The following is a 17,026-nucleotide window of genomic DNA, read 5'->3' as shown; positions in this document are numbered from 1 at the left end:
TACCCAAAAGACTGTGGTAATCACCTGAATGTTAGAATATGCATATATGTTGATTTTTTTTAATGCAGTAATTGTATTTTAGTAGCATGTCATTTTAATGTTGCATGCTAGCTTTATGAAAGCTTTTAAAGTTTAATAATTATAAAAATGTTACCATGAATTAAAATATAACCCATTACCTGATCTATTTGAAATGCTGATTAAACATTTTGTATTTTGCAGAACCTACTGTAGTACCAACCACTTCTGCAAGAATGGAATCACAAACCACAAGCACTTCCATTAACAATTCAAATCCATCTACCTCTGAGCAGGCCTCTGATACTGCTTCAGCTGTCACTGGTAGTCAACCCCCCACAGTGTCAGAGACTTCAGCTACTCTTACAAGCAATAGCATGACTGGTACTTCCATAGGAGGTATGTAATAAAGTGGGGGAGCACCATTTTTCATTACTCTTTTTAGGAAAAGTATTCTTGTTGCTATATTAGCAAGAGCATATTTGTAGAATAAATCCTATGTGAGCAAAATAATGTCTTTAGAATTAGACTATGATTTCATATTTCATTTTGTGTGCTATATATTACCAAAGTGTCATAGCTCAACTGAAAGAGATCAGTGAGAATGAAATGGCTGACCAAAAATAAGAGCAACAAAAGAAAAAATAGGTAAATTGAACTTCATCAAAATGTAAAACTTTTGTACATCAGAAACATTATCAAGAAAGTGAAAAGACATGGCCACAGCAACTTCTTACTCAACGTGTCTCCAGAGGCAAGGGAAACAAAAGCAAAAATGAACTACTGGGACCTCATCAAGATAAAAAGCTACTGCACAGCGAAGGAAACAATCAGCAAAACTAAAAGGCAGCCAATGGAATGGGAGAAGATATTTGCAAATGACATATCAGATAAAGGGTTAGTATCCACAAATCTATAAAGAACTTCTCAAACTCAATACCCAAAAAACAAATAATCAGTGAAGAAATGGGCAAGAGGCATGAATAGACACTTCTCCAAAGAAGATATCCACATGGCCAACCAACACATGAAAAAATGCTCAACGTCACTCATCATCAGGGAAAAACAAATCAAAACCACAATGAGATACTACCTTGTACCTGTCAGAATGGCTAACATTAACAACTCAGGCAACAACAGATGTTGGCGAGGATGCGGAGAAAGAGGATCTCTTTTGCACTGCTGGTGGGAATGCAGACTGGTGCAGCCACTCTGGAAAGTAGTATGGAGGTTCCTCAAGAAATTAAAAATAGAACTACCCTACGACCCAGCAATTGCATTACTAGGTATTTATCCACGGGATACAGGTATGCTGTTTCGAAGGGACACATGCACCCCAATGTTTATAGCAGCACTATGAACAATAGCCAAAGTATGGAAAGAGCCCAAATGTCCATCAATGGAGGAATGGATAAAGAAGATGTGGTATGTATATATACAATGGAGTATTACTCGGCAATCAAAAAGAATGAAATCTTGCCATTTGCAACTACGTGGATAGAACTGGAGGGTATTATGCTAAGCGAAATTAGAGAAAGACAAATATTATATGACTTCATTCATATGAGGACTTTAAGATACAAAACAGATGGACATAAGGGAAGGGAAACAAAAATAATTTAAAAACAGGGAGGGGGACAAAACATATGAGACTTAAATATGGAGAACAGAGGGTTACTTGGAGGGGTTGTGGGGGAGGGTGGGCTAAATGGGTAAGGGGTATTAAGGAATCTACTCTTGAAATCATTGTTGCAATATATGCTAACTTGGATGTAAATTAAAAATAAATAAAACTAAAAAATAAATAAATAAATACAACTCTGGAAAATAAAGGAAAAGAATGACAGAAGTGACTGCATAAAAATTTAAAATATATGGGCCAAGGGCACCTAAGTGGCTCAGTCGGTTGCACATCCAACTCTTGATTTTGACTCAGGTCATGATCTCAGGGTCATGAAACAGTCTGGCATTGTACTCATGTGCTGGGCATGGAGCCTTCTTAAGATTCTCTCTCTCCCCTTCTCCCATTTTCCCTCTCCCCACCTCCTGGCCACTTGCTCTCTAAAAAGAAAAAAAAAATACAGGTCCTGATACATAACGTAAGCAAAAATTAAAAATCAAGAGAAAATATTTGTAATATATATCAAACTATGAGTCTCTGCAATATCCACCATGACTCCAAAAAAGGGGTAACAAAAAGACAAAATGAACAATGTAAACATAGCAAAATATATAATGAAATAATGAAAGAACATTAAAAAAAAAAAAGAAAGTGAAAAGACAGCCTACAGAGTGTAAGAAAAATACTTGAAAATCATATATTTGATAAGGGTCTAGTATCCAGAATATATAAAGAGCTTACTCACACAGCTCAACAATTAAAAGACAGATAACCCTAGTTTAAAAATGGGCAGAGAATTTGCATAGGTATTTTTCCAAAGAAGATACACAGTTAATCAAGAAGGACATGAAAACAGCATACTTAGTTATTAGAGAAATGCAAATCAAAACCACAGAGAAGTATTACTTTATCTTCATCAGGATGTCTGTTACTCAAAAAAACAAACAAAAAAACAACAACAACCAAAGAACAGGAAATCAGAAAATAGCCAGTGTTGACAAGAATGTAGAGGAATTGGAACCCTAATGAACATCTGGTGGAAATGTAAAATGGTGCAGCTGCCTTGGAAAACACTTTGGCAGTTCCTCAAAATGTTAAACCATAGTTATCATATGACCTACAATCTGACTCCTAAGTATGTCCTCAAAAACAATTGAAAATGAGGATAGGGGTTTTTAAAAAAGCTTGATATCCATTTTCTCAGTTTCTTTTTTTTTGTTTGTTTTTTGTTCTTTTGATGTCATATCTATGAAACCATTTCCTAATCCAGGGTCACAAAGATATTCCTGTATGTCATTAAGTGTTTTCAGCTCTTACCTCACATTACTATGTTTCAGTTAGCAATGATACCTCTGGTACTTTCTCCTATGAGATGTTTATTTATTGATTGATTGATTGATTGATTTTCCTATGAGATGTTTAACTGAGCATTAAGCTAGCCTTCTTTGTTTCCTGGACAATGGCACAGAGATAGGAATTTGCTGACCATTTATTAACAGCGATATTATAGACCCTGTATCTCATAGATTGACTATATCTATGAGCATTAATAATGAGACCACCTTATGCTATCATTTTTTAGTTTTATTTTTTTAATGTTTGTTTTTGAGAGAGACTCAAAATAAGATTCTCTCTTCTTTTGGGGAGGGGCAGAGTGAGAGGGAGACACAGAATCTGAAGCAGGCTCCAGGCTCTGAGCTGTCAGCACAGAGCCCGATGTGGGGCTTGAACTCACAAGCCGGGAGATGATGACCTGAGCTGAAGTCGGATGCTTAACCAACTGAGCCACCCAGGCACCCTATTTTTTACTTTTCATAGTATCTTCCTTTTTACAATATTCTCATAAGTTACATTGAATAGATCAGGAAATTGCTTGTGGCTGGATTAGGTCTCCCTTCTGTGGGAAATTGAGAGTGGAAACCAGAATCCAACGAGGTTTCCCAAAAGTGTCTTTTAAATACTATATTCTTTGAAAAAAAATGTAGGCAGAAATGAAATGGGCTAATTTTTATTTCATTTATTGAGTGTATACTCTTTCCCAAGTACTATACTGAGTGTCTTCTGTATTGTTTTATATATTATTATTTAATCCTTAAAAACTTTCTTGTTAATGTAACTCTTCCCATTTCAGAAATGAAGACATCTGGAAGTTAAATACTTTCATCAAAGTCAATAATAATCTTTGAGGCAAAGATTTGAACTTTTCTCATTCACTCCTTTCCCCTGGTAGCTTTATGTACTCTCTTGTCTAGGTTTTATGTGACACAGTCCCAACTTTATTTCAATTCTGTCTCAAAGCTTTTATCTCTATTTATTTTTTAAGACTCTTGTTGCTCAGAATTCACATTTTGTATCTAACATAGTGATGACATTACTACCTGAATGGTTTTCTCATGATACTATTTTACCTATATTGATGATTACCTTTGGGATAGACTTGTTTGTGTTGTATTTCTCTGGACTAGGGGAATCTTGTTCCAGGCCAAGTTGTTTTCTGTATAAACCTGATAGAAGTACATACAGATATTCAGACTATATTAGGAGCACTCAGTTCTGCTGGCTTCATTTCCTGCTAAGACTCTATAGAACTTGTTCTGTAGAGTTCTTTAGATTCTGTTCTTTACTTTGCACCTTCTTGTATATTTCCAACCTTGAATCATTCAAGCCATCTAACTACTCCTATCGAGGTTTTTAGATGAGACTGGTGAAAATCATAGAACTAGGCAGATTGGTGCCTCATAAATTTATGGAATCTAATCTTGGGCTTTTGGTAATAAGTTGCCATAGGGTGATGTATCTCAGTTAATTCCCTGTCCTTCTTCTCCTTCCTTCTTCCTGCCTTCCAAAAGTTTCTCATTCTCCTCAAAACTGTGATTTCCCCAGGGAAAAATAAAAAGTAAATGAAGGTTCTTGAGCACTCATAACTTCCAGCCCTCCATGAAAACCTTTATATCTATCCTTCTCTCCTAATTCCTGGTCCTTTAACTCTTTCCCATCCCTTCCAGTCCCTTTATTCATCCTCTACTTCTTGTCCCTTCTTGTGTCCTTGACCTTGCTTTAACAGTTATCTTCTCTATGTCTTCAGCATCTTTATTGGTTCCATGATCTTAGTATGCATGTGTACATTTGTGTCAAGTCTGTATGCACTTAAAAGGGTCTTCTGTATCTTAAACTCCTTCCTTTAACTTGCTTCTGACTCTTGTTAAAACAAACATGATGTAATCTCATCTCTGTTTTCTCCCACAGCCTTGTTCATATCCTTTTTCCCTGGCCCATCTCATAACTGCACGTTTTCAACTACCTTGTGCAGTATGCCAGTGACCTTACATTTTGTGTTTCCAGAGCCCTCTCTTTGTTTTAAACTTTTATATCCAGCTGCCTATTGGACATCTCCTCTGGACCATTCTTTAGTCACCTCAAACTCAACATGCCCAGGCAGCTCATCATTTGTCTGGCTTTTCCATGTGTTCTTGTTTCGTGCATGCATATCTTATATATTCATTTATTCAGATGTGTTTATTGATTACACACTAATAATCAGGCACTGTCCTAGGCACTGGGAACAAAACATAAATTCTCTATCCTAACAGAACTAACGTTCTAGTGGATAATAATAGCTAACATCTGTTGAGCTTACAATGTTAGTCCATGATTTATCTGTATTAACTGATTTTTGTGATAACTTACAAGGCAGATTCTATTATTCCTCTCATTTTACAGGTGAAGTTACTTGCCTATGGTTATATGGTAGTAGAGCAAGAATTCAAACCTAGGAAGTCTGGTTTGGAGCCTGCACTCTTCCTTTCTGCCAGAATTTCTGAACCCTGACGTTATTGTCTTTGTGTTGTACAGTCCTTTGTATTGGGGGGTGGGGGGGAGGTGTTCTTGTGCATTGTAGGATATTTAGCAGCATTTTTGGCCTCTGCCTACTAAATACTAGTAGTACCACTTCCCCTCCAGTTGTGACAACCAAAAATGTCCCCAGGTGTTACCATATGTTCCCTGGGGGGCAGCATTGCTCTGTGCTATATTAGAACCCAGTGCTGCTGTTATAATGCTGGTTGATTTAAATCTTACGTTGTTTCCATACTTGATGGTGATCTCCTTGAGGACTAAAGATCAAGTTACTCTCTTCTTAGCACTTAGCTCCATCATGCCTCTTTCCCCTTGTGAGGCTAACTTATATTTAGCAAGGGCTTATTGAGCCACCTACATTGTGCACGCCTATTTCTAGTTGCTGGAGATAAAACAACAGAGGTAGACAACAGCACAAGTTATTTTAAAGACCAGGGCTTTCATTTTCACCATTGTATTTTCCAGTGCCTTTTGTAGATCCTTTACCATGCCATTAGTATGTGTAAGCCTTGCCAAATGAATGAATAAATGCATGAATACATCTCAGTAATCCTGCTAGAATTACAAGAAAATACTTTAACCAGCTTGATGTTACTGAGCTGTGGAATTTATTTCTCTGGTGCAGGTTTGTTATTGGCCAGTTTTAGAGGACACTCTGTGGGCTGATTTTAATAAAAAGGAAGTGTTTTATTTGATTAGATCTTTGTGTTTCACTTCTAATGTATGGCAATTTTCCTTGGTCAGTAATCTCGAACAAGAGGAGATTCAGTTGCCTTTACTTAGGATTCCTAGCCTGTTTGGGCAACAAAGAGTCTCTCTACTATAAGAAAATAGATTACTAATTTAATGGGAAGCCAAACTGTACCCTAAGAAGTAGAACCATAAGGTCAGTCTTCTTTTTGAGGCTGAACTGTTAGTGATATGACCCTTTAAATATGTATTCAGCTGTAAATATAGTCATTATGCTTCCTCTTCTCTCACTCGGATTTTTATATTAGAAATATTTGAAGACAATGAAGGCAAGTTCTTTCTGAACGAATAAATATCCTGTCACTTCAGTCATAGCCTTACTAGTCTACAGATCTTTTTTGCTCTGGTTATATACTCTTCTCCTAAATTTTAGAGTTCCACATAATCCTTAAATAACCGGATTTGAAAATTAAAAGCATCTGAATTGGAAGGTCATTTAGTCTACCCGCTGAATGGATTTAGTGTTCCAGAGGTTTTAATCCTTTTTTATAAAGTAACACAATAAATGATACTCATTTGTACACTGTTTTGGCATGGGAGCTGAGATAAAACGCTTAAAATGTTTGCAGAAGTAAAGTTACATAATAGTTATTGCTACAAATATTACACCATATAGAAAATAATTAATGTTTGATTCAGCATAGCAAAGATAGCCTGTTGATCATGGTCTGTTCCTGATAAGCTGGTTGTAACTTTGTCCACGTTATGTAAGAAAATGGAATGCAAATGAATGAAAGTGACACAATTATGGAACAGACTTTGAATCTGCCATAATTTATGTTATAAAAGTAAACAACACATGGGACGCCTGAGTGGCTCAGTCAGTTGAATGTCCAACTCTTGATTTCAGCTCAGGTCACAATCTCATGGTTCATGGGATCGAGCCACGTGTTGGGCTCTGTGCTGTGGTGCAGAGCCTGCTTTGGATTCTCTCTCCCTCTCTGCCCCTCTTCCTCTCGCTCATGTTCTTCCTTTCTCTCTTTCTCTCTCTCTCAGAATAAATAAACATTAAAAGAAAAAGGTACTTTGACCTTCTTTTTGTCTCTCTCTCTCTCTCTCTCTTTTTTTTTTTTTTTTTTTTTTTTTTGGTTACAAATTATTTGTGATGTTTAACATCTCAACTGATGCTAATAAGGTAGTGCTAATTCTGGAAGGCAAAAAAAAAAAAAAAAAAGAAATTTTTTTCCTATCCAAGTTCACAGATTCCTGAAGTACAGTTCTAAGATTAAGAACCTTTACAATAGAGTACAAGAAATTAGCCCAAATAGGACAGACTAGGAGCTTGGAGAAAAACAATGTACAGAGATTTTGAATGGAGATACTAACCCCTAACAGGGTTTGGATCACAGACCTTGCCCAGAAGAGAATCAGGAAAGGCAGGTTAGGACATGTATGAGAGGGCAGGCTTGGGAGAATTACAGGGAGGTTTGCTGCAATCAGACATATCAACCAGAGCCTGAAGCACCCCACCCAGATTCATTTTTGTGAGCCTGTAAATTCCCTTTATTATTTTAGCTAGTTTGGGTTGGATTTTCGTATTGTTTGTGAGTAACTAGAAGATTCCAAATTGGAAAATTGACCCAGAAGAGGTTGGCTAGGTTCTATGGGCCAAATAGGAGCAGGGTATCCCTGGTATTGGTTACTCTAGAAATAGAGCCAGAACAGTGGTCCTCCAGAATCCTAAGGGTTCTGAGGAGATGGCTTAGGAGTCAGGCGGGGAAAGGAAGAGGCTGATGTTTGCAGGGGGAAGGCTAGGGCTCTAGGCTCCCCACTTCTCTGATTTTTATATTTTAAGTAAAAATTTTTATCTCCAATTTTATCTGTTTATATGGTTTCCACATAATATGCAGCTTGGGGAAAGGGTGCTGTTTTTTAGGTGAGTTTGAAGCACTGGGGTAGACTTTCTCAGGGCACTTGTGTAGTTCTTCTGGCATGGAAGAACATACCTTCAAAATAACTCTGGGCATGTGGCAGAGAGCATCATCAGGACTCCAGTGTTTCCTACTTAGAGGATCATAACCTTTTCCAAAAACAATCATGCAAGTTCATTTATTTATTTTGAGAGAGTTTGTGGGGGTGGGGAGGGACAGAGGGAGAGAGAGAATTCCAAGCAGGCTCCATGCTATTAGTGTAGAGCTTGACTTGGAGCTTGATCCCACGAACTGAGATCATGCTTGAGCCAAAATCAAGAGTCAGACACCTAACCGACTGAGCCACCTGGAATGTTTTAAATTCAATTTAAAGTTAATCATTTGTTATGACCTAGGAAAAGATGATCTCTTTCCATGTTTAAATATCATGGTAGATATGAGCCTTCTGAAGAATTTAGGCTTTCAGAAAAATCCCATTGAAGATCACTGCCTGAAATTATATGATATGCATATTAAGAATGTGGTACTATCATATTCTTATTTACAGAGATTTGAATTTTTAAAAAAAAATTTTTAATGTTTTTTTTATTTTTGAGAGAGAGAGAGAGAAAGAGGTACAGAGAGAGAGGGAGACACAGAATCCAAAGCAGGCTCCAGGCTCCAAGCTGTCAGCAGAGCCTGACGCGAGGCTTGAACCTGTGAACTGCAAGTTCATGACCTGAGCCACAGCTGGACACTCAACCTACTGAGCCACCCAGGTGCCCCTACAGAGATTGGAATTTAATTAACATTCCTTTAGCTCTTTATTTACTTGTACACAGTACCTATTATTTACACAGTGATACCTGATCATTTGATTGTTCTGTGCATTTCTGTTTATTTCAAGATGACTCGAGGAGAACTGCATCTAGTGCTGTAACAGAAGCTGGCCCTCCTGCAATGCCAAGGTTACCTTCCTGCTGTCCCCAGCACTCACCATGTGGAGGGTCGTCACAGAATCACCATGCATTAGGACATCCACACACAAGTTGCTTTCAGCAGCATGGCCACCATTTTCAGCATCATCACCACCACCATCATACTCCCCACCCGGCTGTCCCTGTTTCTCCCTCCTTTAGTGATCCTACTTGCCCTGTGGAAAGACCTCCACAAGTACAAGCACCTTGTGGAGCCAATAGTAGTTCTGGTACCAGCTATCATGACCAGGTATGTGGAATTTGATAAATGTTTCTTTCTTAATTTTTAAAAATTGTGCTTTCCTTGGGCGGGGGGGGGGGGGAGAACAATACTAATGATGCATTTTATATACTAAAAAAGTCATTTCTATTGCCCTTGCAAAAGTGGCCTAATTTCGTGGTTTGCGATTTTTTTTTTTAATTAAGTCTCTAGGATTTTCCGATGGTCTAAATTATTGCAACTAATTGGGAGGATCAAGGATGTAAAAAATTAGAAGTGATACTGTTTTTTATTCTGAAATGGTTTTTAGTGTTTGTAGTTAAATAAGGTGAATCTGATCTTTGGAATTTTATTTCAGAGTGTTGAAATTACAGTGTCAACGTGATTCATGAGAAATTGGGAAATTTTCCTAGTTTTTTACCTTCAGCTTTTACTCTAGAGCTTCCTTTTATCTCCACTCATCTAGAAATAAACAGCCTTCTCAGATGCAAACCAATGACATGGTTGCTCAGGAGCAGATGAGGTTTTTAGTTTATGGGAAATTGAAATTCTAGTTAAGTAATTTAGTGGATATTGGTGAGTGCTTAAAATGTCAAATAATATTAAATTAGTATTGGTGGTCATATGGAGTAAATGAAGGTCATGTATTATATGCTGTTTTAACTTTTGCTGTGTCATCTCTGTGTATAATTGTGATATAAATCCGAGTGGGTACATACTTAAAAAAACATAATCTCAAGGTAAAGCTGTAACTGACATATACTAGAAAATAGTCAAAAAGAAAATTCAGAGCCACTCTTTGTCTGTATTCCCTGACCTTTCCTAAAGTACTTGCTTCATCTTTTTAAATTTTGATGGTTATCTCTCCTGGATCGGACAGATTAAAAATAACTAAGAGAGAGGGACATTCACTTAAAAAACAAAAGATGAACTGCTGTTTTTCAAGAGTAAATTAGAAAGGGTTTAGTAGGAAATATGATTAAAGAAATTTTAGACGATGTTTCGGTTCTGGTAAAAGTTCTAAGTATTAACATCTACTGATCATCTAAATCTGTTCTGCCTCTTGGGAATGAGGAAGCATCAAGAAAAACTTTGTAGTGGACTGAATGAAAGGTTTTGCTTAAAAGCAAAATTTTCTTTCACTAGAAATTTGAGCTTAAAGGGGGAGTTTATAAGTATTGTAGAAAAATGATGAAGTAAATCTACAGACTGCTCCCATATTCATTCAAGGGCTACCAAAATATGGGCCTTTTGTTTACAGACTCTTTTGTTGAACTAATAAAATAATACAACTAGTTTGAGAGATTGTGTATGTAACATTTTCTTTTAACCCAAGTGAGTTATTTATCGATAGAATCTCTTTCACAGTTTTGTTCATTGTAATATAAATGTAACCTACTCACTTATATCTAATAGAGGTATTTGGACTACACACAGAACTTGGGGAAAATTAAGGATCAGGCATTCAGTGGTGATAATGGGTATGAAGGAGAAAAGAAAGTCAAGTTTTGACGGTAAAAACAATTTGGAACTCATATAGACATTTAGAGGCCTCTGAAATCAGCCACATGCTCATGAGATAACATCAGGTATCTCCAGTTGAGACTTGTGTGGGCACAACAGGAGGTGGAGGAGTGGGGGGAGCAAACTGATCTGAGGATTTCTGATTGTGTAGATGTGTTACGATTAGTGCCAGGTTGTGGGTAGGCAGAAAAGAGGAGGATTAGGCCTGATAACAGAGAAGGTTCCGCAGTCACTTGACTCTCTAGCCTTTACTGCTCCTTTGGATGTAGCGTTCTCTTTTGAGAGAACAGTTCAGTTAGTGTTTTGCATTCCTTATCACCTTTGTAAAGTAATACTTGCATTTCTGTACCCATCTTGCTTACCCACTCTTTTCCTTCTAGAGTAAGAATTGACTGAACTGTTGGAATTGTGAAGAGGGTTCTCTTTGTAGTTTTTTTCCCCTTTCTCTTTTGATTCTTTACTTTTAACTTTACCCTCATTTCCTTCTAGGAGGATATTCACCCTACTTTACTCACCCTCTGCGAGTGTTCTTAATCACTGACTGGAGAAAAAGATAGGAAATTTGCTCATCTTCATAGTATGTTGATAATCTAGTCCATTTGCCAAATCTTAGCCTAAATAGGAAAATAGGGAAGGGATATAAATTCACAATCTTACAGTATTTTTCTTAAGCCTTATTCCCCAAATCAAGGGACATACATTGTATTTGCCAACTCAAAAGAAAGGCCCAGATGTTTGCTTGATTGTAGACACATGATACGGAAGAAGAAAGGAGTTCTTTTTCACCTTCCCACTGCTTCTCCTGAGCCATCATTCTCCTTCCCTTTTAACAGTCCGAGCTCCTTTTGTTTCTGTTATCCCTAGAGCCAGAAGTCCATTGCAAGTACAGAGACCACTGTGATTCCTCTAAGGACTGCTGGTTGACTTCAGCCTCTAATAAATGCAGTTCCCTAGCTTTCTTCATCTCCAGCTCCTCAGCTTCCAGTATTGAACAGTTCTTGCATATAATTTCAAATAGAACATCAAATTATTATTTTCTTTAATTACATTTTATTTATTTATTTATTTATTTATTTATTTATTTTAAATTTTAACGTTTATTTATTTTTGAGACAGAGAGAGACAGAGCATGAACAGGGGAGGGGCAGAGGGAGAGGGAGACACAGAATCTGAAACAGGCTCCAGGCTCTGAGCAGTCAGCACAGAGCCCGACGCGGGGCTCGAACTCACGGACCGTGAGATCATGACCTGAGCCGAAGTCGGATGCTTAACCAACCGAGCCACCCAGGTGCCCCTTTAATTACATTTTTAAAATTACAGCTATACTCAACACTAAAAACTTGTATTTAAATTACTTAAGAATTGGGGTGCCTGGGTGGCTCAGTCGGTTAAGCGTCCGACTTCAGCTCGGGTCACGATCCCGCGGTCCGTGAGTTCGAGCCCCGTGTCGGGCTCTCGGCTGATGGCTCAGAGCCTGGAGACTGCTTCCGATTCTGTGTCTCCCTCTCTCTCTGACCCTCCCCGTTCATGCTCTGTCTCTCTCTGTCTCAAAATAAATAAACGTTAAAAATAAATTATTTAAGAATACAAAGGGACAATTTGGTTTTTGTAATCTGCCCTAGAGTAGATTGTGATCAAGTGAAGTGTTTTTCTTAGGACTTTTCAAAATGCTTTGGGGGAAAAACTTAATTACTGGTGAATAGACATGGAATCTAGAGTCTGGTTTATTTGTCAGCTTAGTAAAGGGACTTGTCTTAAATCGTATTTTTAATTTTTTAGTAAATGAAAAGGTTATGAGGCATAGCTGGCTCATAGTTCATCTTGAATAATCTTGCACCCTTTATTGTCTTGGATAATGTTTGCGTTATTAGAGTTTTAGTTGAGTGCTTGCTATACACAGTTCAGAAATAGGACAGACAAGCTTTTACCTAGAATCCTTAATCTTCATTGGTGTGGTTTTATGTTTTCCAAAGGAGTCCTAAATTAATAATCAAAATTTGAGGGTAAAGAAGAATATGGATGTATTATTTTAAAGTTTATTTCTCTTCTAAGATCTAGAGGATGGAAGAGAAATAGACCTTAAAATAATATATTAATTAATTTTTGTTTATCTTGTATCGTGATCCTATGCTTGAGTTTTAAAAACTGATATAACCACTACAGTTTTTACAATCCAGGATGTACATAGTTTTTTTTTTTTTTTTGTACTGAATAGGTCTTCATACTAAAAATTTCACCATTTTGAAATTTTTAATTCAGAGATTCTATTTTTCTGGTTTGCATTTGGAATACTTCTATAATATAACATGAAACAGTGTTTGGACCAAACTTTAGAAAAATAAAATACAGTTCCTCTTTATACAGCAGGCATTGCCAGTAGACCTGAGCAACAATGGTATCAGAAGTCATGGAAGTGGTGGTTTTCATGGAGCGTCTGCATTTGACCCCTGCTGCCCTGTTTCTTCTTCCCGAGCTGCAATCTTTGGCCATCAGGCTGCTGCTGCTGCCCCGAGTCAGCCACTATCCATAGACGGCTATGGATCAAGCATGGTTGCGCAGCCCCAGCCCCAGCCCCCTCCACAAGCCTCACTGTCATCATGTCGACATTATATGCCACCTCCTTGTAAGTATAAACTTAACAGGCAAAGAACTTAGAGGCCTATAAATGAACCATTGTACATTCCTCCATGAAATAACCTTTCATTAATCCTAATTGGTACATTTTTGGTATATCCTTGGCCTGAGACTGGGGTGTATTTTTTTCCATTTCATTCTTTCTTCACCCCGCATTCCCAAAACAATCTTCTAAGTTAAATAGAACAGGTGTTGTTTAAAAACATCAAGGAAATAAAAGTATTATATTTTGTCTCTTACATTTTAATATTTTCATTTTAATACATGAAATTGAAGTACATTGAATGGCACCTTAGATTCCTATGAAAGGAAATTTTAAGAGATTGAGATTTATCCTTTAGGAATAACTGGCAATTTGAAAGTTCAGTAGTTGTTGCTAGGCACAGGAAAGTGAGTTTTGACTAAAAATTCTGAGGGTCAGCTGAGGCATATGAGAGAACACCTGCACAGAAAGCTTGGCCGAATGCAAAAAGATTTCTGTATTCATTTGATGCAGGCAATTAATACAGCCAGATGTGGCTTTTCTGAAGAAATTGAAATCTGTGTGGTATCTGAGTATCATAAGAAATGAGAGATACTCTTAGGCTGTGCAACACATATTTACTACTTTGTTATATTACAGGCTAATAATCAAATGGAAACTTAATAGATACTTTGGTTTAAAAAAAACAAACAAACACTGAAAATTCACTGCCAGGAGTAAATTAGGAAGTTGGCAAGAACATTTGCTTTTGTTCTGATTACATGCAAGGGATAATTTTCAGTTACATATCTCATTAGACTTCTTCTTCCATTCCAATAATTTTAAAAATCTGGGTTTTGCACACACAGCTGGAGTCAATCCAGAATTTGTACAGTGAAACCTGGTGATATATCATTTACCTTTTCAATAATACAACTTAAGATGTACAGTATAAGTTAGAAAACAGGTTTTGAAACAGTTTTTGCATAGTATTGACCAATGAGCAAATTCTATGTATGAGCACTGGTATAATGTACAGGCTGTTTTGTGATACCTATTGATATTTATCTTTAATTGATTGTCTTTTATTAGGAACTCAAAATGTGTGGTTTTCTTCCCCCTCCCAAAAAATAATATATTTAGCAATTTAAAGGGAACCTATTTTGCCCTAATAAAGAAGTGTTTCAGATTTAAATTTGTTTTACTTTTATTATAAAAGTAACTTTCTTTACATCGTAAGAAGTTCAAACTACAGAATGACATAAATGAGAAGTTAACGGCCCTTCTCACATACCACTTATCTTGATACATTGAAGGTGACAACTGTTTGTAGCTTATAAAACCTAGCTTTGCACAGTGGCAGTATCGTAGCCAATGAGGTTTATCCGAGGCACAATTATTGCTAATTGTAGCTTATAAAACCTTTCAGAAGTTTTCTTTGTACACACAAAAGTATATATATGTCTCTCCTTTAAAAAAAAAAGTGGGATCATAACATATTATTTGCCTCTGTTTGTTGGTTTTTTTTTTCATTTTTAAAAATATTTTAATAGTCCATCTTAGATTTTTTTCCATATTAGCACATAAAAATCTAGGTTGCTATTCTCAATACCCTCATAATATCCCATTGTATATTAAATCAGTTCTCTGTTGATGATCACATTGTAGTTTTTTAGTCTGTAGGGTAACTTCTAGGAGTGCAATTGCTGCTGGGTCAAAGTGACATGTTGAACTTTCAGGAAACAATATCAAGAACTTTTTTTTTTAACTGTCAAGAACACATAAAATAGAGAAGGAAGGGAAATGGTCTGTGGGAATGCAGAATGTCACCTTTCTACAGTGGTTAGCAATCTGTTTTGTTTGGAATATATAGTGAATTATAGTAATGGCTGAACTTTCACCAGACACACACAAAAGATGGTAACTTGTGAGGTAATGGATGTGTTAATGAACCTGATTGTGGTAATCATTTCACAAAGTATATGTATGTCAAATCATCATTGTACACTTTAAATATATATAATTGTATTTGTTAATCATATCTCAATAAAGCTGAAAAATGAAATGATTGCTGAAGAGTTAAATAAATTGATTCATTCTGAAACAAAACTTTAAAATTTTGTAATATTTGTCAATATTATTTCTTGCCTAATGACTATAGAAATTGAAAACTTTGAATTGAAACTGGAAAAAATGCTCTGAATTTGAGGAAAGATAGCTAACAATGGTAAAACATAGCGACTTCTTTTTTTATGCCCAGGTACTGAGTTTGGAGGCTTGGAGTAAAGCCTAGATTTGAAAACATGATATTTAGAAAATCACTTAAAAATTCCTTTAAATACATGCTAGTAAGGTGTCCTTTGAAAATGTGGTTGAAATGAGTTCATGCTTACCTATTCATTCATGCTGAACAAAGGGTGAATCAAAAGGATTGAAATTCAGGGTAATTCTTCTGTCATGAAACTAGAGAATGGCTATACTTCCATACCAGACTCCAAGAAAATCTTCCAAATACAGTGAAATTGAGGCTGAAATCCAAGGAAGAAACAAACATATTTTTAGACCTCAAAAAGATGCATATCTCCTCCAGTAAGAGAGATGTGTATTCTTCAGAGGGACTTTTCAGCAGCCACTTTGAAACATAACGAAGAAATGGGGGAAACCATCTTTATTAAGGCTAATTTCCATTTCAGGTTCTTTGCAAATATGCCCCTTCATCTTCTTACTATAGCTCAGGAAAAGTGGCCTGGGGCAGGGAGAGAGAAGAGCAGCAATAAAAGAATATCTTTGCAGTCTTGTCCAGAAGAACCCTCAAGTTCCTTTTCTCTGTAGTGCTCTATAACTAGTAATCATAAAGGAAAGCAAGATTTACATATTTGTGAAAGTGTCAATTCTACATTTGACAAAAGCAAAAAACTTGCATATATGGTAAGACAAAATTAACAGAAGACAATTTGGAAAAATGTTTATACCTTATTATGACAAACTTCCCATGTATACAAAGAATACTTGTAAATCATTGAGAAAAAGGTGAATGATAGCCTAAGAATATGAATAGATATTCTGGGAAGAAATATAAGTGGTTAATAAATATAAGATTTTTCTCTGATTGTCATTAAAAAAAAGTAGTAGTATAGGGTTTCAGGTATTCTTGTATGCTGTTCACTGAAATATTAATTATAGTAACCTTTTGGGAAGGGTATTTTGTTGACTGATATCTGAGTTTTAAAAGATTTTCTCAGACTAAGAACTATTTATAGGAATTTATGCTACAAAAACCGTGAGTAGTGTGTGTGTGTGTGTGTGTGTGTGTGTGTGTGCACGCGCGTGTGCACATGCACTCGTGTATATATGTATGAAAGAGTACAAGAGGTGTCATACACACAGATGTTTAGTGTTGGGTTTCCCATTTTTATCAATGGCGATTTCTCTAATAAATGTTGGTGTATCCCTATAATAGAATGCTGTGAAGCTGTGATATATTGACATGAGAAGCTATATATATTGACATGAGAAGATACCTAAGATTATTCAAAGAAGAAAGCAGGTTGTAAAGCAGAATTGAGCAGACTCGAGCATTGATACAGTATCCATAAAAATTAAACGTGTACTAAT

At 36.4% G+C, this 17,026-nt stretch overlaps 1 protein-coding gene and 1 non-coding gene across 11 annotated transcripts in view; both read left to right on the top strand.

Moving 5' to 3' along the window:
- RNF111 (ring finger protein 111) overlaps positions 1 to 17,026 on the top strand; it is a 126,812-nt gene that overhangs the window by 96,647 nt on the left and 13,139 nt on the right. For 8 of the 10 annotated variants that reach the window (XM_042988752.1, XM_007084467.3, XM_007084466.3 and 5 more), the window contains exons 5-7: positions 223 to 417; positions 9,002 to 9,321; positions 13,180 to 13,438. In XM_042988752.1, coding sequence (XP_042844686.1) covers positions 223 to 417; positions 9,002 to 9,321; positions 13,180 to 13,438 — 774 coding nt within the window. The remainder of the gene's footprint in view (positions 1 to 222; positions 418 to 9,001; positions 9,322 to 13,179; positions 13,439 to 17,026) is intronic. The other 2 variants (XM_042988756.1, XM_042988755.1) reach the window with 1 other exon arrangement.
- On the top strand, positions 14,757 to 14,900 carry LOC122239767. Its single transcript, XR_006219152.1, has one exon. It is a non-coding gene; the product is annotated as a U4 spliceosomal RNA (small nuclear RNA).

This window comes from Panthera tigris, chromosome B3 (genome assembly GCF_018350195.1).
Source record: "Panthera tigris isolate Pti1 chromosome B3, P.tigris_Pti1_mat1.1, whole genome shotgun sequence".
Taxonomy (NCBI): Eukaryota; Metazoa; Chordata; class Mammalia; order Carnivora; family Felidae; genus Panthera; species Panthera tigris.
This window is presented reverse-complemented; position numbering and strand designations above follow the sequence as displayed.